The sequence below is a fragment of the Marmota flaviventris genome, chromosome 4 (assembly GCF_047511675.1).
Source record: "Marmota flaviventris isolate mMarFla1 chromosome 4, mMarFla1.hap1, whole genome shotgun sequence".
Lineage (NCBI taxonomy): Eukaryota > Metazoa > Chordata > Mammalia > Rodentia > Sciuridae > Marmota > Marmota flaviventris.
In genome coordinates this window covers 16209807-16236273 of record NC_092501.1, presented here as the reverse complement: position 1 = coordinate 16236273, position 26467 = coordinate 16209807, and the positions used below count along the sequence as shown (strand labels likewise).

General features: G+C 42.9%; 1 protein-coding gene across 1 annotated transcript in view; it reads right to left on the bottom strand.

Annotated features, from left to right (window-relative positions):
• Positions 1-22538, bottom strand: part of Nrap (nebulin related anchoring protein) — a 70797-nt gene extending 48259 nt beyond the window's left edge. The window contains exons 1-13 of the mRNA XM_071610889.1: positions 22238-22538; positions 21809-21903; positions 21174-21261; positions 16978-17082; positions 14394-14498; positions 13264-13368; positions 12470-12574; positions 11646-11753; positions 11281-11352; positions 8814-8921; positions 7734-7850; positions 3606-3713; positions 2493-2597 (exon numbers count right to left, since the gene is read on the bottom strand). Of these exons, the coding sequence (XP_071466990.1) occupies positions 2493-2597; positions 3606-3713; positions 7734-7850; positions 8814-8921; positions 11281-11352; positions 11646-11753; positions 12470-12574; positions 13264-13368; positions 14394-14498; positions 16978-17082; positions 21174-21261; positions 21809-21903; positions 22238-22309 (1293 nt within the window). The 5' untranslated portion in view covers positions 22310-22538. The remainder of the gene's footprint in view (positions 1-2492; positions 2598-3605; positions 3714-7733; positions 7851-8813; positions 8922-11280; positions 11353-11645; positions 11754-12469; positions 12575-13263; positions 13369-14393; positions 14499-16977; positions 17083-21173; positions 21262-21808; positions 21904-22237) is intronic.
• Positions 22539-26467: the final 3929 nt, after the last annotated feature.

Sequence of the window (26467 nt, the reverse complement as noted above, 5' to 3'; positions counted from 1 at the left end):
CTTACTAATGTCAGAGCTTGGATTTGAATCCCAGGCGTGGCTCTTAATCTATGCACTAGAAACCTGGTTTGCCAAAGCTAGTGTGCTTGGACTGTTCACCTGGTATATGGATGAGAGGTTCCCCATAGCCAGAGCTAGTATTGCTTTAGACAGGGAAATGTGTTCCATGTAAAAACGGATGACTTACAAGTTAACCTCTAGAACAGGATCTAGGAAAAATACACTGGGCCTCAGAGTGTTTTTTTTTGTTGGATTTGGAGTCAAGGATAGCACCTCTTTATACTTTTTATTCCATGATTCAAGGAGAAAAGTTTGTGTCCTGAGTGCATAGGAAAAACTAGGAAATACAAAGTCATTTCAAAGTCAACTATTAATGAGATTACAGTACTGTGACTTCCTAATGCATTAATTCAGAGTGAAAACTTATCAACTCATAATGGAGTCTATTAGAATTCAGAATTATGCATGATAAAATGTCATGAAAACTATATTTTTTAAATGGCATCTTCCTTCCCGATAATTCTGCATTAAGTATGTCACAGAGTACAATTACTTTTCTCTGCAGGACATAATTAATAGTCTCCATGATTAATCACATCTTTGCAACATCACAAATGCCTGGCCATTGCTCCAATCTACATTCTGAAGGGTTTCTTCGCTAAATATAGAGTCTCATTTTAATTCTATTAGTGTTTATAAAATCCATCTAAAGGGAATGCTCTCTAATTAAGGGCCCATGCATTTCATAGTTATTTCACCACTTTTAATGCTATCAGACAGACAGGACACAAATGCTCTTGCAAATGGATTTCCCCCAAACTTCCTGAACACTAAAGTCCCCACATTAGGGACAATGAACTCAAATTCACACCAGAGCCAGGAAGGAAAGGTCAAAGAGATTAAGTCACACTCCGGGAACAGCCACCATTCAGTCCCAGACAACTGCCACCATGCAGAAAGTGGGACTTCTTTTCCCAGGCTTTTCAGACTTTTCAAGAAAAGATGAAAATATGAATTCCCCTAGTCACAACTTCAATTTTTTAAAAATATGTGTAGCCAAAAACCAAACCAAACAAAAAATACTCCTGAAGCCTGCTTGTGGCTCATGCCCTGCCAGTTTAGTACCTATCTCTAAAAGCAACACCCCTCATTCAGTCTAAGTTAATTCTTGTATCAGATGTCCCAAGTGGGCTAGCTATATTTCAGGTGTACAGTTAGATCCAGAGTCTTCTATGGAAAAATGTAGTCTCAGGTCATGTTATAATGGGATAACAAAATCGTAGGCTTTGATCTTGTTTTGTTTGTGCTATTTATTAGGCATGATTTCTAGAACTCTGCTGCACAAGCACACACTGGAGGTGTTTAATGAAGTACTCTTAATTGGCAAGTGTCTCAGGTAATATTTGCAGGTAAAAGAGAAAGTAACTTTGGTGATGGCCAACTTTAACTTTGGCTTCATTGAGGTGAGATGAGTAAGTCAACCCAATGACACTTCTGGGGAAAAAGAGGCTGACATTCCTCTGTTTCCCATCTCCTTTCATCCTATAGACTATCCTTTGCTATGCGTGTGCTCTGATGTCCAGAACACTGCGTTAGACCCAACCACATCCTACTGCTCCAACTGTCAGCAAGAGAGAGAGCAGGGTGAAGCCTTATGCACCAGTGGGGAAACCCGAGTCAAATACTGGAGTCATGATGATCCCAAAGGAACTGAAGGAAAGTAACACTGGGCATTCAATAAATATATGCAGAACTGTGTATTAAATTGTTGATCAGAGACTACCTTCACTGACCAAGAACGATGGTAGCCACTCACTTACAGACCACCTTAAGAACGTTTTAAGATAGCAAATGACTTTTATCTTTTTCTTTGTACTTTTCTGTGTTTTCAGAATTTTTCATTTTAAACATGTAGCAAAATTCTTATGATCAGAAAACAATAAACTGAATTGTACTAGTTTGTTTGGGGCAAGCCAAACTTTTAAAATATTCAATGCTGTAACAGTTAGGGAGAGATAGATAGATATAGCTATCTACATATACATACACACACCCAGATATATATACTTTCCAAAATGCTCCTGAGAAAAAGTTCAGTCAACGTTATCACTTACTTTCAACTTATATCCATCTGCTCATTTTATTTGACTTCCTTCAGTCCTTAACATACTATACTCCAAAGCTTAAAACAAAAATCATCATTGCTAAGAAATAACGATCCTAAATGCCCCCACAGTTCATTTCTAAGAGAAGAAAATGAACTTCAGGGTATCTTCAAGACCAACAGAGTTGGCCCCACTTTACATTGAAAACCTGAGTTTTCAGCCATGCATGGGTGGACTTCCCAGGGGCAAGAGCCCCCTTTCTCAAGTCCCTTCAATCTCCGCCAGCGAGCGGTCTATCTAGTTTCTGTCCCTCTTCCTTCCTAAGAATCGTCCCAAAGGGAGGAAGTGGCAAGTAATAAATAAAAGTGCCATTAGAAGAGGACTTACATCTTTCAAGGGAACCAGTTTCATTGTTGTTTGATAGGCAGGAGTAAGGGTGGCTGGATAGTTGTAGTCCACAATATCGTGTTTATAATCAGCCTTGTAGGCAACCTGAAATCCAAAGAACAAGAAAAAAGAAATCAGTCCCTGTTTTCTTTTGACCTCATTTGAATGTTATAAGAAATACTTTTAAAATAGCCAGAAACAAAATTAATTCAGTTGCATCACCTCCAAGGAAAATTAAGTTATGTTCACACGTTTGCCTTTAATTAATTTGAATTCTTCTTCATTAATCAAACATTAGTTAACTTCCATCTGTAGTGTATTTATCTTTCTTTTTAATGATGAGACTCCTTGTCATTTTTAACAAGAGCACGTGCTCATGGGTAAACCATGAAGGTACTTCTTAGCTCACCCCCAGAAAAGGAATAAAAAGTTGAGTCTTCAGAGTATTTATTTATTTTTTTTTTCTTTAAGGTCAAATTGGACATTCTCAAGCAGAGAAAACTGACATCTGCATAATGAAAGCAGTTTCCTTTCAGTGTCCTTGACCTCCAAGGTTTACAACCTCGAATTTGAAACTCTGTGAATTGGATTGATAAAGCCAAAGAGAGATTAATAATTACATGCTACAAGGAAAACAAGAACCTGTTCTATTCTGTGATCCCATTACCTTGCCCACTGCCTAGCCATAGTAGGTCTTCAATGAACATGAAGACTGGATAAGCAAATAGACAAACTCACCAACCACCTAACAAACTCCAAATAAATCACAAAAACCTTGGAATCCTGGGAGGGGGGGGGTTTCAAATACGAGTCATGCTTATCCATTTCTCTTTATCACTCAGAAACCGAAAGTTCTTTTCATACTGGATCAATTATAATAGATCTAAGTACTCTTCAAATCAGAGAAAGCTAAAAAAAAAATACACTTTGAGTCTTTAAAAAATTTAAGGGATGATACATATATTTGGTTGTGTTGGTTAACATTTAGAAATTCTTATGGGTCTGTCTTTACCCAGGAGAACGTAAGTATTTTAGAGAAGATAAAAAACAATTAGCTGAGTTTGTGATGCCCCACGCCTCTCCACCCCTGGAGGCCCTTGCACAAGCACTCACATTGCTGGCCAGACTGCCAACTTTCAGAGCATGAAGTGTGCGTCTGTCCATGCCAACTCCTTCATAGTGGCCTCTCATGTGGTTCTGGTAGTTTTCTTTATATTTATTCTACGTAGAAACACAAAACTTTTAGCAAAAGCTTCCCTACTTGTTGAAGACGAACTACTTGTCTTAATGCACAGAATCCAAACTATAAATGATTAAATAGAACCTATTTAAGAAGTCAGTACACCAGTGAATAAAAAATAAAGCAAACTTCTTTTCTAACCACTTAAATTTCAAGCGAGCACAAGAAGTTGGGTCAAGACAGCAGATAAGCACTCGGGAGCATGGGTCTGACGGGCACTGGTAGCACAAAGCAGATTTGACTTACTTGTTTATTTTTATATTTTTTGTTTTAAATTTACCTTTTCCAATGTGAAAACTTACCATGAGAATGTGGAGCTCATTACTGGATAAGCTCTGATTGTATAGATGCTGTGGATACAGTCCCAGGCTGGGGACTAGTACAAGCCACTGCATGAAATAACTTCTACTTCCACATATAGTCAGTCCTCTGCCTCCATGGAATTTAGAACCATGTTTCAATCAATCATAGAATGAAAATATTCATTTAAAAAATTGCATCTGTGTTATACACATACAGACTTTATTGTCACAGTTTCTTAAACAATATGTTATAACAACTATTGACATGGCACTTATATTAGGTAGTATAAGCAATCTAAAAATGATGCAGAGTATGTGTGAGGATGTACACAGGTTACATGCAATTACTAAGCCATTTCATATAAGGGACCTCAGCATCTGAGGATTTTGGTACCCAACAAGGGGGTTCTCAAACCAATGTCCCATGGATGCAGAGGAATGACTGTATATGAAGAAGACCAGACCTTTGCCAAATTCTGTGACATAAAAGATGGTCACTGCAACCATGTGAAAGAATGATGCTATGTCTCAAATAACATCAAGTAAAGAGAAGATCAAAATGGAATGATGCGAAGTCATAAATAGGAAAATCTGGGTAGCTTCATGACGTTTCATTAAAATCACCCACCCTGAGAGGTCATTGAGTCTCCTGGCCCACGGTGCATTTAAGTAGAATACTATTGCTATATATTAGACACAATTCTATTTATCTCAGTTAACCTTTGCCAGCCACTCTATGAAGAAGAAGGATTTATTATCATCCCCATTTGAATGATTGGCAAAGTAGCTCAGAGAGCTTAACTGACTTGCCCTCTTGGGTAACTATATGGCACCAAGTATGTTAGTTCCAAAACTGGTCCTCTTAACTAGAACCTTCATACAAAATAAATTTCTTACTGAGCCTTACAAGGTCACTTGTGATTGCGAATTCTACTATTAATATAGCTAAGCAGAAGTAAAATCGTACACTCTAGAACAGGTTCTTGATATCCTCAAGTCTACATCGCCAGGCTTTCTCTGAAAATGTCCAGATTCACAAATGCCACTCCAGCATGTATCTGCTCATCTTTGAGGTAGGGAGAGAATGTCTGGCTCCCAGATGACCGTGAGAGTTAAGTGAGATCATGCATTCACTCAGAAGCACAAAGTCCCATGCTCAGCCAGGCTCCCTCACCAGCATTTGTCATTAGGAGCAGACACTGGGCTGTGTGCAAGGGATTCAGAAAGACAGAGAGGACAGGTCCCGCCCTGAGGACTCAAAGTCAAGTGTGGCAAGGGAGAGGAAGGATGTGACAGAATTCGACATCGCCCAATCCCAGCAGGCAACCTTAACCAAAACTCACAGGTACTCATGCCTGGGAGCCCCTGCTTCTCCAAGACACAGGGACACATGCAAATGCTTAGGCATCAGCAACTCACATCGCTGGTGAATTTTGAGATCTTGCTCACGTTCCTGAACTGAGGCGTTTCACAGTAGTTGATACTGTGACCTTTACTACTTTCCAGATCCTTCTTATATTCCACCTTGGGAACCAAAACACCAGATGCACAATAGAACCAAACCCCATGTCCCTCTTGAAAACATTTCCAGAACTTCATTGAGGTGGTTTTAGAAAACTTTCAACCCCATATTTTAAAATACAAGGCATAGGATGCTATAAGTATGTGTTTTCCTTAGTACAAAACAAATAATAAAGTAATAATCAATTTCATTCTGCAAAGTAAAAATATATGGTCCTTTTCAAGAACAAATACTATAAAAACATACAGCTGAAATGAATAAAAATGGAAAAACTGGGGTTGGGGGTGACGGACGCTCAGTGGTAAAGCAATTGCTGAACACACACAAACCCCTTGGTTTGACCCCCAGCACCACAAAACAATTTTTAAAAAAAAACAATAGCAAACTGATTTTAGAAATCAGGTGGAGTCTTAGAGGGAACAGTGTAGGAGAGATTATGAGGAGTCACGGCCACCTGTAGAAATTCTTCCTACTACACACTCAGGGTATATGCACCTCTCTATATATACATCACTAAAATTTTACCCCAAAAGGCACTTTATTAAAGAATATAACAAGGGAGATCACCCTGATGAAGAGTGTCTTCAATTTAAAGCAGCCTGGCTATTTGAGCTCCCCTGGGTGCCTGGAAGAAGCCATGAGGCTGTAGTTATTAAATTAAACTCTGAGTCGCCCTGAGTAATTGCAGAACGCGGCTGAGGACGATCACTATTTATAGAGGCAGAGCTGGCTGGTCTTACTGGAGAAACATAAGGCAAAAAAGAAATCAAAGGTTCACTTGTGGCTTCTTACCAAAGGAAGTACAACTTCATTTGTTATAGTATTTTATAAAACTATATAGTGGGGATATGTCCTTTAAAATATGCAAAATGCATTATAATGTTCACACTATGATTTTAAGATAAAATATATAAAACTGTATATATAGTTGAATCCTAACTGTAGATATATGTCTTTATATTCATATATTCAGTTGTTTATATATGTGCATAGGAAAAGGCCAAACATGTTAACTGTGCTATTCCAGGGTGGCAGAGCTGAACCACCAGGGGTCTCACTCCACCTTAGTCCCTGAGAGTCTCTATGAATCAGAACCAGACACTTATCTTTTACAGGCCCATGACAAAGTGATGGCCTAATCTAGAGCTAACAAAATGAGCAGACAGTACATATTTTAGGCTTTGCCACCATGTGGCCTCTACACCAAGAGCCTAGGTAGCCCAAGAGCAGCCACAGACAATATGTAAGTGAATACTATGTGGCTGTGTTCCAACAAAACGTCACTTCTTAAAACAGACTGCGAGCTGGATTGGACGCTGAGGTTGTAGTACGTCAATGGTCTTGCGCATCAGAATCAGCTGGAACATTTGTTTAGATGCAGATGCCAAGGCCTCCACACCCATCTACTACTTCCAAGCATGATGAGACTCAGGACTGACACTTTCCCAAGTTGTCCCAAGTTGCAGAACCATGGGTTAACAAACAGTTTGGGGGAAAGGAACAGCCTTTAGAGGTTAGAGAAGAATCTCTGTCTCTGAGGTGCAGATGACTCGTTAAGTGAATCTTTTAGTAGCCATCACTCTCCGTGTTGCCGGAGGTTGCCCATTTGGGTCCAGAGAAGAGATTGGGGTAAGAGGAGCTGCTGGACAGACAGGAGGGTGCAGAGAGGACACGGTGGGGTGTTTCCTTGCCAAGTTGTCCTAACAATCCCCCAAAGCTTAAGCACAGGGTAGACCCACACCACGCACCCTCGGGCAGCTAGCTCCACCTGGGAGGTAGGAAGTCACAGCCTCTCCAACTCTGGCTACAATAATGGGAGAAGGAGGGAAGTCAAACACTCTCTCTGACCTTGGATTTCCACTCTATAATGACATCATACTGTTTTCAAAGTCCTGCACTCTTTCTGCCAACCAGAAATCTGCTGCCTGGCACTTTTGACTATCTACAGCCTGGTGAGGACTTGGGAAGACATGTTTGAGCCACCAAAGAAAAATTTAATTTGCTTGACCTGGTGTTGTTGTTAATTGTGTTTTACTACATACTCTTCAGACACTGGAAACCGACAGATTGTATGTGTGGTGTCACTCTCTTAACGGCCCTTTTTATTACAGGGTCACCCCTTTACTGCCTAGGAGGCAAAGGGGTGACAGCGCGGGAGTGTAACCCCCCATACCCACCTCGCTCACAAGCTTGTTCACACTCTGGGCCCGTTTGAGAACCAGGTTGTCTTGGGCTGGAAGAGAATGATAATGCGCGGCGCCCCTCATCTTGTGCAGGTCCTGCCTGTATTTTATCTGAAAGAAACACACGAAGAAGATCTATAGTTGCCATTTCCATTCTCTGTGAGAAACATATCTCCAAAATAACCCCAGATTTAATGTCAACATTTACTGAATAGAATTTTCTAAAGGCAAAGAATTCATGTGGACTTCTTCTTCCATTACATCTACAAACTACTTGGTCCTTCTTGAACTAAAATGATACTGGACCTTTTCACACTTCTTACGCATTACACTCTAATTCTGCATGAGAAAAAAAAAATGTAGTTCTAAAACGATCATGTCATTCCAGCCCAATTCAAACCCAGGTTCCAGTACCCTAACTCTAGCCTGGTAATGAGGCCATGTCTTGTACTTTCTTTCTTAGGCCAAAGTGGCGCCGTTCTGGCAAGTGGATAATTGACCCTTAGCAGAGTCAAGGTGAAGGGAAAAGGATCTTTTGAATGTGAGGTCCCTGATTAGAGGTCAAGTTCAAGTCAGACTGTTAAGGTCTGCAGTGAAGTTTCACTTTACCAAGTTTAATTATAGCCTATCTTTCAAGGACTGCTTGTTGGCTAACATTCTGCAAATAAAAACGACCTTATCATTGGGTTACGCCCAGTCTGATAATCATATAACCTATTTTAATCAGCTCTTCCGTTAAAATGCTCAACTTCTAAATGGGTTTTGGTTGAGACTCTTAATCCCTGCTTATCTGGCTGGACCAGCATTTGTACTTGCTTCAAAAGACCTAAAGTAAGTTGTGCTGTTTGTCCATATCAATCTGCTTGCAAAGCTGATAAATGTAAACAAAGACTTAACAGAAAAAAGAAGACATCAGAAAATGTGGATAGGAGTCGAGGGCTAGGCGAACCTTCCCCTGTGGCTCAGCTCTAAGAAATGAGCCTGTGTGTAGGTTTCAGTCAGCACAGCTTTCAAAGTCTCATTGCTCCTCTATCTCTGGGGTGCCGCCAGTTGACCCTGCTTGATGGTACTTACATCACTAGCAAGTTCGTTGGCCTTCTTGGCATTCTGATAAGCTGGGGTGATCATGGCTGGGAAGCTGCCCTTTCCCCTGGGCTCATCATACTCCTCCAAGTCACCCTGCTGAGATAATCAAAACTTTGGGTGGTGATCAGAAATGATTGGTCCCAGAGCCTGTTCCCACAGAGGTCCATCCACACCGGCATTCCAGTGACCACCACAGGTGCTGTACCATGTGGTGATCAGGACACCAGACCCTGGAGTCAGGCCTGCTCACGGTGCACAGTACACAGCAGTAAATAAATGGTAACTATTATCATGATCATTATCTTTAGTTCCACAAGATGAATCAAGATACTCCCAGAATCCCAGTGCCATGGTGCTAGGGACTGTTCATGTCTTCCTGATAGCAGGGAAGTCCTTTGTTTCCCCTGGTCTCGAACATTATCTTACTTAGGTACCATGGCAGATCTGTGCACAGAGATGCTTTGACACCCCCTATACTGTCTCCCTCTGTGATGTGTGTCATGAAACCAGAAATGGGGTCTTTTGCCATTTTTGCAATTTGTGAGGGAAAATGTCACATCAGTTATCTGAAACGGGAGTAACTGAGCACTGAAGACAGAGGGTGGTAACCTTCGTCTTAACTTTTCCCTTCCTCTTCCCCACGCCAACCGTCCGCTCCCACAGAAACCTTCTCTTTCATGAAGCTCCCATCAAGTGACTGGGGCCACCCTTCCCTGGCAGCCAGAGGCACTGCAAGACCAGCTCAGATGCAACTTTCTCTTGCATGTCCCCGATCCTCCCTCATCCCAGACCCACCCCGGGCAGAACCAGCTGCGCCCTCCTCTGCATTCTTGCTGCTCGATGCCCATAACTGTGTCCCCCAGCTCATGACTCCATCTTCCCGGGCCTCATCCGGGGCAGGACCCACCCTCCTCCAGCACCAGGACTGGACTGTGGCCCACACATTTTCTTAAGTAAAAGAATTGGGTCAAATTAAAATGTCTAGGCTTCCTTTTGTCCAGTCATGAAAACTGTTTAGCCTGAGTGCTCCTTTTTGCTTGACTGCCAGAATATTCTGGGCCAAATATAATAAGCAAAAACAAAAAACTCTTAAATTCTTTAGCAATCTGCTTTATGGGGTTTTTCCCCATCCTGGTCTACAGTTTTGTGCTTGTGGTTTTTTTTTTTTTTTTTTTTTTTTTTTGTGTGTGTGTGTGTATGAGAGAGAGAGAGAGAGACAGAGACAGAGACAGAGACAGACAGACAGAGAGAATCTTTTTGTAAGATACCTGATCCTATTGGGGAGTTGATTGGTTACAAATGATAAATCTAATACACAGTCTAGTCATTTTAATGAGTCTAATTAGATGTTTAAAAGAAGCATGAATTGCTTGGCATTTCAGGCATTACAGATATTTATAGCTATCTGTCTGCCTCTCTCACTCCATCCTACCCATGCCCTGGCGAGTCATGCTAAATCACACAGTGAAATGCCACACCAGACTGAGTCCCCTCAGCAGCTGCTAACGGTGCAATCCAACGACACCCACTTTGATTCTTGTATTTGTTATTATCAAGACTGGAAACTTCCAAGTGTTCTAAAAATCAAGAACCAACTATGATCTCAGAAATTATATTTCATCCATGTGCATGGGCGTGCCTTGATGCTCACACTAAACATGTGTTAGAGCTAGTGGTGGAAGGACTGTCAAAATACAGAATAAAATATTTTGACGGCTACAGAAGCCAGATATTTCTTAATAACACTCATTTTTAAAAGTTGTCTCAAGCCTTCTAGACAACATTTAACATATGAAACCAGTAGAACCCATTGTTGTTGAATATAAAGCACCAAGAGAGCATGTAATCAACCTGTAGAATTTAATAAAATGGTCTTTTGAATTCAAAACCAAGCCTTCTTTTCCTCAGGACAACATTTGCAAAGGGGTCACTGCCCATGTCCACACATATCCTAAGACACATGAGTATGTGGCCACAACTGGTGACTTGTTTTTCTAAAGAGAAATAAATTCTTTTGTCATTTAATTTTATAGGTCCTGTATGAGGTAGAGTCAACTAATTCGTTGCCAAATAAATCAAATTATGCAGCTAAGGAAGACATTCATTTACTCACTTAAACTCATTGAATGTCATAATGAACTAAACATAACCTGTCTTAATCTTTGGGTCTGTTCTTCAATAAATAGATGAGAATGGCTTATTCTTGGCTGAGCCACCATATTGATAGAGCTTCTTAAAGAAAACAGTGCTTGAAAGCTGACTTCAAATCGAAACCTGTGTAATTATTTGTCTGCTACTTCCTGGCTTGGAAAATCCCCCATCCACACACAGGGCAAAGATAATCCACAGCCCGTCCCCTGGTTAAAGGGACATAGGCTATGTCACAGCTAGTAGGGGCCAAACTGAGAACTGGCCAGGGGCAGGCCAGTCTCCCAGGAAGTCATTTAGCTCATACCTGGCCCTCGGCTCCAAAGGCTGGACCCGCCATTCCTCTCATTTCTCTTTGATATTGTTGATGGTATCTCACCTGTTTGAAGGGAAAGGACAAACTAATTGAATTGAGCCTCCCATGCACAGGAGCCAGAGGGGGGAAAAAATGAGTGTTTTATGGAATGTTCTTTTTCTGCTTGAGTCTAGGGAATATGTCTTAGACATAGAAGTACCAGGTCATCGGCATGGCAAAAATGACTGAAAACTACGAGGGAAAGCTACTTCTTGGCTCCGGGATGCATGCGAGAGTAGACAGGAAGTTGGACTCCCCAGGCCCAGGTTAGCTGTCTGCTTCCTCCTTAACATGACAGCATTGCCACGGCCACTTACATCACTCGCCAGCTCGTTGGCCCTTTTGGCTATCTGATAAGCAGGCGTGATCATAGCAGGAAAACTGCCCTTCCCTCTCTGCTGTTCATAGTCCTCTGTGTATCTCACCTGGGAAAACAAGAAAAAGAAAAGACTGACTCACACGCCACAATCCCACTGTCTACCTGATGCTCTCAGGGAGGTGCCTGGCTGAGGGCTCCTGTGAAGGACACTTTGCCCATCCCCTGTCACAGCCCCTATGGCACATCACTAGCTTATGGCTTGATGGCATGTGCATTTCATTTACCTATCATTCCCAGCACTCAGCAAAGCATCTGGGGCATGGAGACGCTCAGCGTGGAGCTCAGTGTCTAATTGTGTTGCACCTGCTGTGGACCAGGTGCTGGGGCTGGGCTGAGCAAGGTCTCCAACCCTTGACCAAGAAAGCCCCTCAATCCAAGATCCACGACAAGGCAAGTGGAAATTGCTTATAAGGGGAAGCTGGATTTGTGCTTCAACCTCCCATTCAGAACAACACTGCATTCTTGGGTCTCAGTAGGCTGTGGGGCACTTAAGCTATGCCAAGGCAAGTGGTAGAAATTCTTTAGAAATTATGCTTTCTACTTTGCAGTGGCAAGAGGGATTTCTTTCCAGTGCATCGGCTCTATCTTCTTTGGCACTAATCTAATCTAACATTTTCTGTTTAAAGAGTTTGGGGAGGTCTATGCTGACTGACTCATGAACTTGACCATCCTTGACCTTAGGAAACTCTTGCTGGCACTGCCGCCCCCTCCCAGGACTGGGATGCCTCCTGCATCCTCCCTCCCTCCTCCATCCCGTCTTACATCACTCTGTAGCTGTCCCCCTGCCTTGGCCCGCAGCAGCTCAGGAGTATCCGCCACCGTGGAGAACTTGGAGATGCGCTCCTCATGCCCTTTCTTGTATTCCACCTGGTGAGGAGACGGCACAGAGACAAGTTTACACCCCCTCCCAGCCTCTGTGAGGACCTCGCCTTAGAGCTCTCCTGAATCTACACCATCAGGCCATGCTCCACACAGACCTGGGACAAGTCTATCATGGTCACAAAGGCACCTATGCACCATGCTAAATTCCAGAGAGCGCCAGGCACCGCTAAGTGTTAACCAAAGAGTAACTTGGTGTCCACAACTACTCATCCACTGGGATTATTCTTTTCCTTGCTTTTCAAATGAGCAGCCAGAAGAATAGAGAGGCTAAGTAATTAGCCTGTGGCCACACAGGAAATATGTGATAGAGCTAGGCTTCAAATCCCAGCATCCTAGTTCCAAAATCTGAGCTCTTAACCAAAAACTACACCAGACTTCAGGAGGACCTGCCATCTGGTTGATAAAAACGAGTGTCCTTAATACTAAAGCAACTTTAAGAAATCATTAGGTCCATTCTGGATGAGCTACATACAGGGTCTTTTCTCCATTTTGGAGATATGGCCCAATAGAGGCACAGAGGATAAATGAAAATAGTGTTTTAATTTCTCCCTAACACAACACTAATAGTTCCTACTGCACCAAAACACCATCTTATATTATTTTTTCTGAATAACAGAGCTTATTTAATGACAAAATTGAGTACAATCAAAGGTGAATCAACTCAGGACACTCACCTGGCTGGCCAGCTGATTGGCTTTCTTGGCCCTCTGATAAGCAGGTGTGATCATGGCCGGAAAGCTCCCCTTGCCTCTCTGCTGCTCATAGTCTTCTGGATACGCCTGTTGGCCAGAAGCAACGGCAGCGTGAGAATCAGTAAGCTACCGGAGGAGAACGAATCGGACCCACAGAGCTGGCTTCGAAAGAACAGGAGAACACTTCAATCACTTGGAATAAGTTTGAAAATGGTGCTTGAGTAACACCATCAACACCAAGGAGCTCACATTCCCTAGGTCAAAAGGTATTGTCTGCAGGATTCACACCAAATTGGGGGAGCCTGGTTCAACCCCACAGGTGTCCTTTGACTCCAAGGCTTGCTTGGCGGCAGCACAGCCATTCACACGGGAGACTTTGCGGGAACTGGTCTGCTCCAGAGAGTTCTACCACACCAGGAGAGGGAGGGCTCACTTGCCCCTCCGTGCTTTCAGATTGGATAGTTTTCCTAATAAAACATCTCACCTTAGCAATCACGTTTCTATTGCTTTCTTCCCACTCCCTAAAGGAAGAGTCACCAAGACTAATGGTATTTTCCAAAGTAGACTCTTCAAAGGGTCGGTGTGTGAGAGGGCCAGGGGCACGGTGTGCAAACAGCTGGGGACTTCTGCACTGGGGCTACTGGAACACTTTCTAGGGTCTCACAGTTTGGGGGGGTGGGTCCTGGCTTAGCGTGGGCCAACAGGCTGACATCCCTGTGGTAGAACTAGGGAGAATCTGCTTCTTTCCCTTTTCCAGCTCCTAGAAGCTCTGACATTCCTGGGTTCCCAGCCCCACAACACTGTGACCTCTCTCTGTCCTTAGCATCTTTCCTAGAGTGGCCCCTCCTGCCTCCCTGTCATAAAGACCTTGTGGTTATATTGGGCTACCCGAGAATCCAGGTTTTTCTTGTCTCAAGACCCACAACTTAATGACACCTGCAACATCTCTCTCACATGTAAGGTGACACGCACCCAGGCTCTGGGAATTAGGACAGGGGACTGTTTGGTGGGTACAGTATTCCTCTGCTGCATTTCTCAAAACAAAGGGAAATTTCAGCCAATTGCTAACTACCTGCTAAAGCAATCGCTAAGGTGATTCCTAGGGCCCTTACCTCACCAAGAGACTGTCGGGCCTCAACCATCCTTACGATTTCGGGGTCTGGCAGAGCTCCTGGGCACCAAGCATTGCTTTCCCCATATCCAGGCCAGTAGGCTCTCTGCAAAGAAAGAGCAAGATGCTACAAACACATGCCTTGCACACTTGGTTGGCAAGATCCCCCATCCACCCCGCACTCCCAGCAGCACTCACATACACTGTCCAAATAACATCTTCTTTAAAAACCACAAGCTCCTATTGGTATGTGAGAAGTCTTCACTAACTAGCACGTTTGTTTCCTCAGACTAGAAGATGACCTAATATCCTAAGTGATAGAAATTTGTGAAATACACTGATGTTATAGAAAAATGTTCAAATATAACTTAACATCTTTTGCTCTTCTTTGCACTTGACTGGGCTGTGGGGAAGGAAGAGGGTCCCTGCAGACAGCCAACCTGAGATTAATCAGTATTATTCAGACAAACTTCAAAAACCTACTTTGTGTTATGTGCCTATTAATAATTTTTTAAAAAGGAAAAAAAAAGAAGGAAGACAAAGTTTCTTTTTGAAGGTATTTACCGTTGCAGATAAAATTAACATAGGAAAAAACAATTAGAAATCATTTATATGTAATCATGTTCTTTAAGGATGATGGACACAGTGAGAGGTTTTTTAATGTGCCTCTGTATGAGAAGGCCCCTGCCTTTGGTAGAAAGATAAAATTTTAGCTGGACCTTCAGGGCCAAGGTCAGTTAACAGGGCAGAGGGAGAGGGAAAGGCATCTATCTCCTCTAGGTCAGTTCCATGAGGCAGGGATGTTCATGCTCCATTATTAATGGATCCCCAGTGTCTACAACAGTGCCTGGCACACAGTAGACCCAGTAAATATTTGTTGAGTGATTCCCAGTAGTGTGGGCGGCCATGAAGGAAAGTAGAAGGCAGGTGGAAAAGACCCAGGAGCTGAGTTTAACTGACATGAGGGAAAAAGATAGGGAGCCAGTCAGACAGGGCAGGCTGGACAGGTTGGGCAGAACCAGCCTCTGGAAATCTGAAAAAACACTTGAAAATATGCTCAACTGCACTAGCAAGCAGCAAAATCTCGATTAAAACAAAATACAGATGGTCAAAATATCTGGTAAAACCAAGTATTGGTGAGAGTATAAGAAAATGGGTCATAGTCTGCCTGTGGGAGAATAAATGCACAACTGTTTTAACTCTGAAAATTAAAAAGGCACACACCCTGGACCTAGCAACCTTATTTTCATTATCTATTCTATAGAAACACTCCCTTTTATCCAAAAGAGGCCATGAAAATGAGTGTTCATTGCAACTCTGCATTAGGGAAAATATCCCTGCCCATCAATAGGATGCCATGGTATAAGCCTCTGAACCATGCACCATGCTACACCGGTCCACCACAGCTTGGAAGGCTGCCAATGTGGAAATGTCTCCAAGATATTTGTTGAGTGTGAAAAACAATGCATGTTGTTTCATGAGAAAATAAACATAGGCCTTTCAAAACAAATGTGTGTGAAACTATCAATAAAAATAATAATAGCCAATATTTATTTTATCTACCACTGTCCTGATATTTTTGTAGGTATTTTATCTTAATTTTCACAATAGGCTCCGTGAATTAGGAAGTTTCTGAAGTTCATTTTAAAGACAAGAAAACTGAAGCAAAAGAGTGTTTACATAACTTAGTCAAGGTCCTTCAATAAAGATAGGTATGTTCAAATGTAAGTAGTTGAAAGTTAGATAAGTGATAGGCAGGTAGATAGATGATTGATAAAGCTAAATGATTGATAGATCTAAATAAATAGAAAATAGACAACAGATAGCTAGATGATAACTAGAGATAGGTAACTGACAAATAACATATGTAAACAAAAAATAAAGTCAAGTCTAGGATACCCAAAAAGTGATTACAGTGGGTTCTTCTAAAGTGAGGGAACTGGATCGGAGGTGGTGGATAAAGGGTTAACTTTACAGTGCATAATTTTTTTTATAATAAGAAAAATGCAAGTATTATGGATGTAATTAAAACTAGATGACTGAGGGATTCTGAAACGAGGAGGCTGTCAACAGAGAGGGTGGTGGGACGAGGAAGTCGGGAACATACAAGAAGCCGTGCGTGACCAGCGTGGGCACAGGAGGCTGGGGAAAGGCGAATGTGCACGAGGCAAAGCCATCGCAGGAGGCCCTCACAGAGGTCCAGGTAGAAATGATGAGGATCCGAGTGGAGAGGGTGGCCTGGAGGGAAGGGCTGGGGCAGAGTGGAGGACCAGAGGAAGAAAGGGCAGCGCTGGTTGCAAGCCGGGGTGTGTGGGGGGGGGGGCTATTCCCAGGGACAGGAACATAAGGTTGGAGGGACAAGAACTTGGACTGGACAAGACACAGTTGAAGTGCTGCCAGGCATTGATGGAGGTCTCTTTCATAGCTGGTTGAATTTACAGAAAGGACAAAAGAAAACTTAATTGATTTTCTGTAGAAGTGACATTGCTATTACTACTGCTAACCGTCATCATTGTCATCATCCAACTCATTTGCATAGCCTGCCGTTTCTCTTTCTCCCAAGCCCTCCATCGCTCCTCTCTCACCTCGTTCACCAGCGGTTGCCTGTGAGGTGCATCGGGTCCATCCCTGGATTTCATGTCCCAGTGAAAAACCGATCTAAACTGTTCACCATCTTCTTGGTCATGGGTCTGCATGAACATGGTGAAGATGAACATGGTGAAGATGTTGTTGGTAACATTTCCATTCAGAGAAGAGTAAGAAAATAAATAAATAACACGGAGCTAAATTGAGGGGGATCTTTCCCAAGTCTTGACCGTAAAGTATCTTCCCCAAGGCACACTGCGCTGCCCATCTTGCTGTGGTCTTATCTGTGCCACCAGCTAGGTGGCACGTATTGTGCTCCTGCTCTGTGCCAAGCTGTGTTGAGCAGGGTGATTAACAAGACCGAGGTAAAGTCTCCATGAACTTAACACACAACACATAGTATTCAGGTTGGGGTGACCTCTGAAAATGTTGGACAACAGAGTAATGTTCTTTGCTTCATTCTGTGTGACCATCACCCAAAGAGTTCACTAAAACGCTGGCTCACCAGTTTCATGGGACTATTTTATTTCCTCATGGACAATTTTACCTCTAACATCTCACTCTATAATATACTTTGAGTTGATTTTTGTGCACAGGTGTGAGGTAGGAGGCAAGGCTCATTTTTTTTTTTTCCATACAAATATCCAATCTCTCCAGTATTTTCTTGGAAGATCATTCTTGCTACACTGAATTGCAGTGGTGCCTCTGTTGTCATTTGAGGGACCACATCTGAGCAGAGCAATTGCTGGGCCTCGTATTCAAGACAACCCTGGTCTTTCCATTTTTGTACCAATTCTCCACTGAATGAATGAGTTCGACTTTTATAGTAAATCTTGATAACTTAGGATAACCTAAGTCCTTCAATTTTGCTCTTCAAGACTTAGAATCAGTCTGCCAGTGTCTACAAAACACACCATGATTTTTTTATTGAAATGGTACTGAAAGATGTAGCAGCACAGATGGCGCAGACACATGTATCTCAGTTTGGTCAGAACTGACACACTGTCAACATCTTCATCACTTGGGGTAGGCAAAGATTTCTTCAAGAAAACATGGAAACTAACCACAAAAGAGAAACTTGGGTCTTAGGTTCAAATGAAGGTAGCCCAATTTATTAGGTCTGAGATAGATAGGCCCAGATATCTGCAATTCTTAAAAGCTGAAGTTTAAATCCTTAATTTTATAGATAATAAGGAAACAGACCTGGAGAAAAATACACCCTCAGGGATCCTCGTTTCCCATCAAGGGAACTTTTTCTTGCCTGACTTTCCTGGCCTACTACCGCCTACTGTTGCTTCATGCTGCTCCAAGGTGCACATTGTTAAATCCGTAAATGCTGACACCTTTACCGGCTGCTTTCCGAGTATTTGAAGGAAGTACCACGAGCATCACATAGACTTAAGGCAGGGTTTCTGATATTTTGGGGACCAGTTAAATCTTTTTTGTGGGGAAACTTCTTGAGCATTGCAGGGCATTCAACAGCACCCCTGGTTTCTACCCACCAGATGCAATAATTGCCCTTCCCAGCTGTGACAATCACAAATGTCCCCAATTCCACTGAGGATGGACAAGAGGAGAGCCATAGTGTGACCAGTAACGTCCAGCATTTAGGACTAAAGTTCAAACTCTGAATAGGTGAGAACACAGATGATTATTCTTCTAAAAATTCCACTCACACCTATCAAACACGACATTCTGTCTTAGTAAATATTTATTTATTTTTCAAAGAAGGGCATTTTGGAAACACAGAAACGTAAGTCTGCTGCAAATGCCAGCTTAGAATCTGTGCCCTCTTTTCTCCTTCACCACCATCCCTGAAGCATCTCTTTCTTTCCTCTGTTTTCTTAGCTCATGCACAATGATTTTTTTTAAAACTTTCATTGGCAAAGTCTTTCAGAGACATAAGGGGCATAAAAAATAACCCATCACACCCCCTAGATTGGTTGCATAAAAGTCTTGCGGGAGCAGATCTGGGGCCTAGAAGGGACATAGCTGACCATTTAAAATTTTCCCTGGTGGGAAAGGAGAAGAAAGGGATCTCAGTAGTCATTTGTACATACACACGCACACATGCACACACATACCATTTACACATCTGTACACACGCACACACATGTACACGTGTACGTGTATACCACACACGCCTGAAGACAGTGTGTGCACATATATATACACACCACATGCACACACATACATGCAAAGGCATATACACATACATATGCACATATACACATTCATACCTAGCACACACACATATACATATGCGCACACACACACCATGTACACATATGCGATACACTTTAATATGTAGACACACATACACCCATGCACATATCACATGTACATATATGTATGTGTGTGCCCACATATTCATACCTGCATACACACATACACGCACTCCCCACATACACACATATGTCCATACACACACAGTCATATAGTCACATAAATTCACACAAATAGACACGCTCAGGCCTCCTGGGATGCCCACATGACTGCCTGTGGCTGGAAGCAGAACCAGCGATAATCCTAGCCTCGAGCCAGGTTGGACCTGTCACACACAGTTAAAAGAAAGAGAGTTTAGCACTGCAGCAAGGTAAATCCTGTGTGACCTGTTGCATGACTGTAAAGTGGAAATGCCAGCTGCAGCTCGGGTAGGGTTGGAAGATGCGACACGACACGACAGTCTTTCTGTAGAGAGTGTGATACATGCAAGAGCATTCTGTAAACACATCTCCCGTTCACAACTGTAAAACCATCTGGATAGGTGCAAACATCAACAAGTATTTTTTTTGCTTCTGGAGAGTTTTGCCACCTTCTAGTTAGATATGGAATTGGGCCGATGACAAGAATTCTGCAGTCAGAAAGATCTGGATTTGTACCCACCGAGCTGGATGAACCTGGGCAGGTTACTTAACCTCTCTGAGCCTCAACTTCCTCAACTGCAATATGACACTAGGACAGAGGTTCTCGTGAAGAATACATGAGAAAACAGAGAACTCAGCTGAGTTCCTGGCACTGTTGAAGTAAGAGCTAAATTACACTTATTGTAATTTCACATAGCTGCCCGCAGACATCAAAAGATAAAAATCAAAGTTCTAAGAGGCTTAGTCTTCTTAGTAACCTAGGATTGCTAGTGGATTCTTAAGGCTTGTGGATCTTTAGAAATCAATGAGGGATGACCAACTGTCTGGGCCTCAGTTTCCTCACCAGTAGAGTAGGAAAATAATAGGATCTACTTCATTGGTTTGTGATGTGTAGGAAGTGAATTAAACAAGTCTATTATGCTTGTTAAATAAACATAATGTAAACTGGCCAATAGTGTGGAGCACTTAGTGACATAAAGTTTTCCCGGAGCAGATGTAAAGAGTCACAGGGCAAGGGCGGTCACTCCGTCTAATATAGACTCTCCTGATGGTGAGGCCACTGTCAGTATAAGGGGTGAGGGGTAACACCAACAAGGGACATGGGGTAAGGAGAGATTATTAGAGAGCCCTCCACCTCGCTGGTAATTTTCTAATTTTAGAAAGTTGCTAACCGCCATCCCACAATGAGTCATCACTTTAAGAGATGCAAGAGTTCCATCAAGGGCTAGTTATTTGACAAAACTTCACTGTTGATGTTTCAAAAGGGAAAAGGGGTCAGGCTCATCAACACGGCCTCTGCATCCACCTCCCGCTTCCCCTCCCAAAGCCAGTCTCATTTCCAAATCCAAACATCTTTGACCTCCCCCTACCCGCAGGGGAAAGAGAGGCTGCACATAATCTTAAGCAATTAATGAAAGAGAGGTTTCAGAGTGTGGAAGTGGAAGTTTTGAATGTTCTGTACCAAAATATTACAGAGGAAAGAAAAGAAGGGCCCTTGTAATATCTTCCAACCCTGCAAATTTTGCTTTATGTATTAAGCACTAGCGTACGCAAGGCCTATTCAACTAACACCATCTGCCCAGAGCGGGTCAGACAGAAAGATTATATTAGAATCAAGGATCAAATACTGAACCCAGATTATCCTGTGTATTGGCCCCAAATGTTGAGGGAGGACAAAGAGCGACATGTGCTATTTAAATACACTTTGCATGGGTCTGTGGAGGAAATAAACCATCCCCTACAGAGATCCACTTAGAAACCTAACAGGTGCCTAAGCAAAGGGATTTTCTTAAAAGGCTATTTTGAAACGTAAAAATTAAGTGACTTACCCCACCCACGGCTCCTGGAATCTTCTTCGCATTTAGATTTAATGGCGTGTGATAGACACTAGTGAACGTGTTGTTCTTGGGGTTATGGCTACAAAAATGAGGTATAAATCAAAATCAGGAACACCCCCTTATCCAAGATGATTGAATGATTATTCTTAATGGTACTGTTGATTTTTTAAAATCAGTAAATATAAAATTTAATAATTAAGTTCATAGTTTTCTGGTCAAAAAAGTCTTAAAACAAAAATAAAACCAATTAAATTCAGCACATAAGGACTTAAAGATAAACTTTAACTGATCACTTGAGAGCTTTCTTAAAAAACCTAGGAAAGGATTTGAAAGTGACTTTAAAAATCTTAGAGTGCTCTCTGCCTATCTGCTGGCAGTTAAACTGCACAACACTTAACAAGTGAATAAGAATTTATTGTAGATAGATTTGATCTTTAAGAAATTTGGAATTCTCTACCCACTGCATAACACCGCACTTTGGATCTTTTCCGTGATTGGATGTGAGTGGACACTTTGGGGACATTGCTTGGATTTAACTGTGGAGGGCACAGGTTGCTCCTTTAGGAGACTACTTGTCAAAAAATGAACAAAACTCAAGCGGCAGGGAAGGGGCATCAGACACTTACGCGTGACAGTAGGGCTTTTTCTGGTGACTCACGAAGTTATTCACAGTCAGCATCATCTTGCACACTTCACAGTGGAAACATGCTTTATGCCATATCTAGAAATCACAGAGAAGACTCAGTGATTGTTTATCCCCTACCCCAGGCTCAGGATTCCTATATATTCTGGGTTTTAAAGATTGAGATGTAGGAATAAAATGGTGATTAAAAAAATTTAAAAACCACACACACACATATAATTATTTTATGTTAAATAAATACAACTTTTTTTTTTTTGAGGCAACCTAGAGGACACGGAAGTGGGTAGAACCTAACGAAGGTAGAAAAGTACATCTTTCTCCTGTGGTTCAGAAAAAGCCACATATCCATATGTAAGAAGACAAGTATCCCATGTTTGTCATTATTCCCAAAGGCCAGGCTGTGGCTACTGACCTGGTCGATGCAGCTGATCTTCTCAGCAGGATACACCCCATAGCCACACCTGGAGCAGGCCTGCACGTTCATCTTGGGGTCTGAAGAATGAAGACGGGGGCAGACAACAGGCGAGAAATCCAAGGAGAACCCCCAGGCTACTTGCTCAAGTCTCCAAAATCCCCACGACTACAAACTCCTATGGGCTCCTTGATCCAGCGTTCAGAATCCAACGTCCACTTTCCTTTACTGACCTTCTGGTTTGAGTCAGCAGTTGGTTGGTTTTTAAAGCCACCACTTACTCAAGGAGCTATTTTGGCAACTCGCTCTCAGCACGCATGCGTCTGAGAAATAAGGTGGAGGTATTTCTAGCTGACGGGCTTCTCTAAATAGAAGAGTGAACTCACACAACAGCATCATGTTTATGTGGACAGCCAAACCCTGGGGTAGGACCAGGCAGCGGGTAGTAGTAGAACAGTAGCTGTGATCACAACCCAAGAAAAGAATCTGGAGCCTATGCCATGCACCACCCGTGATCTAATTAGAAAAGCTGGCTGTAGGCATTCTGTGACTAATGCCAAGAGGCCAGCTCCCGAGAACTCAGGAAGTCAAACAGGACTGATTCACTCCCCTGGAAGGGCAGAGCTCATACGTGAATTTTAGCTTTATCTACTAGAAACACTTAAACATCAAACATTTTTACTTAAACAACAGTATAAGTGAAAAATTAGTAAGATAAATTGTGGGGAGCGTCCATTGGGATGCAAAATGGCAAATGAGAACTCTTAGTGCTCAGGCCTTTGTATTCTGTCCTGTTCCAAACAGGACTTTCTGCTTGTTCTCTTGTGTCGTGGGCCTTCAAAAGTGTAGCTTGAGGACAAAAATCTCTTCCCCCTCACTTTGTGACACTCTCACTGCCTTCCGTCTCAGCTTAAATGTCACCTTGTCACCTTATACAAAAATGCTCCCTCACCTGCCACCACCACCCCAAGCTCATTTACCTTCTAGTCCTTACTTCAAGCTTTAGGATCTTCACTGTAGTTATTACCACCTTAAATATGAATGTATTTATTTTTAATTCTATCACCCCCATCAAAATACAAGCTCCACCAACACAGGATATTTGGTCCTTGTTGCCATGTCTATATTCCTGGAACCCACCACAAGGTCTGATACCTAAAGAGTATGCGATAAATATTTATTGAGGCTGGACACAGTGGTGCACACCTGTAATCCAAGCAGCTTGGGGGCTGAGGCAGGATGAATCTCAAGTTCAAAGCCAGCTTCAGCAAAAGCAAGGTGCTAAGCAACTCAGTGAGACTCTGTCTCTAAATACAATACAAAACAGGGCTGGGAACATGGCTCAGTGGTTGAGTGCCCCTGAGTTCAATCCATGGTACATGCAAAACTTTTTTAAAAATGTTTATTTAGTTAATGAACTAAGTTAATACTCATCCCACCATGCCTGTAGAAGCCAGGTTTGAAGTCACAGGACCTTCCCAAATGGAGGAGAACACACCTCATCCAAAAACCCCAAACTCCTCAGACCCAGCCATCTGTTATCACAGGGAATTAGTAACCAGTGTTCCCAAATGTTCTGATATATCCAGAGAAGCTGAAAACATGCATTTACACACAAAATTACCTCTTTTATATAACAAAAATGGGCACAGAACAATTAAACAGGGCCATAGGTAGTATCTTTCTGGCAGGCTACCAAAATTAGCAATCTTTGATCTCAGTGCTCTGAGATTAGGCTGGGTGTCACCAGGTCAGGTGGAGAGAGGTCAGTAGTATTTTTGTGTGACATTGGGACATCCACAGGAGAAAAAGTAAGTGAAGAAGAATAATGTTCCCCTGAGAACAGGCGAGTTTCAAGTTCTCCCCTGTGGGCACAAAGCTGCTGTGTGCACCACAGGAGGGGGACCCATCAGGGACTCCAGGCTGCGCAGACTCTCTTGAGATGTAGCTTGGGTAGGTGATGAGGCAGCAGGGTTGCCACGAGCCAGAGCAGATGCGAAATGCAACTCCAGATGTTTTGCTCTCCACCAAATTTACCAAGTCTTACCTGGCTATGGGGTGGGAGCCCTCAAAATCACTGAGAATGCACTTGCCCCCAGTCTGGGGGCCTGGGGGACTGAGAAATCAGGGTCGACTGCATTCAAGGAAAAAGCCGTGAAACATTTTTTTCCTTGCCAAAGGTGGTGATGCAGCCCTCAGCTGTCACCCCTTCTCAGTCACACTCAGGAAAACACGGATGCTGCAAGACAGCTGCTTAAGTTGACTTGCTCTGTCACTTCTGCTGTCAGATGTCAGAAATCAAGAGGAGAAACCCCCATCAAACTGGAAACGGGATGGTTTCCACTCACTGCCAGGCAAGATAGTCGGGCTGATGCTGTGCTTTGGATGTGACCAAGTTTCATGTGCTGGAAACTTCATTCTCTATGCCACAGGATTGGGAGGTGGGCCTAATGAGGGGTGATTGGTGGATTAATGTCATCGCCTGAGTGAGCTGCTCCCTCTTGCCCTCTGGCCTCTGTCATGAGATGACACAACATGCAGGCCTTCCAACTTCATGCTGTCGGACCTCCCAGCCTCCAGAAGACTATGAGCCAAATACATTTCTGTTCCTTACAAATTACTCAGTTGTAAGCATTCTGTTACAGAAGTAAAAAAAACCGACTAAGACAACAGACACTGTGTGTGGACCACGCCCCTCTCCTATTCTGCACAGCCCCCTCCCTTCCTGGGCCTCCATCCCTCCCTTTGACACAGGTTACAGCAGGCCATTGGAGACCCAGTCGATGAGCACACCAAGGGCTCCTCTGGTCACAGGGATTGGTTCAAACAACATGTGGCCTTAGCCTGGATTCTCCAGGACACAGAGCCCGAGGTCAAGGCTTACGTGGCAAGGACTTTACTATGCAGTGTAATCCAGGGAGCAGGAATAAGTGGGCAGGAAATGAATGAGGGGCATGGTCAGTAAGAGGTTTGGTTCTCAAGTTGACCAGCACCTGCTACAAGTTGAGTATCCCTCATCTAAAATGCCTGGGAACAGAAGTGGTTTGGATTTCAGAGGTTTTTTGTTTTTGTTTTGTTTGTTTTTGTTTTGGAGTATTTGCATATACATAATGAGTTATCTTGGATTTGGGAAGCAAATCTAAACATGAAACTCATTTATGCTTCATTTACACCTTATATGCATGGCTGGAAGATAATTTTATACATTTTTTTTTTTTAGATTTAGTTTTTGAACCCAAGACCTCACATGTTTGGCAAGTATTCTACCACTGAGGCACGTCCCCAGCCCTACACAATCTTTTAAATAATTTTGATCATGAAACAAAGTTTCACAGAATAAAATTTTCTATTCATGGTATCATCTTGGTGCTCAAAAAGTTTCCTGTTTTGGAGTTTGGGATTAGGGATGCCCAATATGTGTAAGCTGTATTAGATCACTAGATCTCCATCTTCAGAAACCGCATAAATGACTGCTACCCAGTCTGTGATCGGCTTTCTCTCCTGTTAGTGAAAGATTTTGAGCATTAAGTCCTTTATTCTTCATGCCGTGTGTGTGTCCAGAGAGTCCCAGAGCCTGTCGTGTCTTACTGTCAATGGGAAAACCCCAACAGCAGCAGAACCCTAAAGACACTGTGGTTTGAGTCCATGAGAAGATGCCAGAGCCCTCCTAGAGCTGGGTGCCACCAGTGTGGCTGGGTTGGCATAAGTAGGCACAGGGCCTTGACAGGTGAAGCCAAGTGGGTCTGAAGGAGCAGCTGAGAGGCATGTGACGCTGTCCCATCAGCAGAGTCCAGGATGGGGGCCTGGGGGTGGATCAGGTAGAGCTTTGTGGAGCCTCCATCTGGATGCTTCTGCAGCACCACCCCATGTTGCTTTGGCTGTTTTAAGTCTTGGCTCAGGGAGCTGGTGACCAGTGAAAAGCTGAACAGCCTTTTGTTCCACGTGAATGACTGTTGCATTCACGGGGCACTCGGTTTCCCTTTGAACTTAAATGTAGTGTTCCCTTTTTACCTCTTGATAAATAAAAGAGCAGACCCCTTGAGTCAGCTGGTCAAGATCTTTTTGTGTCTTGATTGTGTCATCCCGAGCATGAGGCAATTCTTCCCAGCTCCAAAATCATTTCCTGCACTCTCAGGGCTGCATCTATGGCCTGGTTTTGAAATTACAGAGGTGACAAGGGTCAAATGAGGGGACAGCTACTGACCCCTTATTCTATCACTGCTGCTCAGG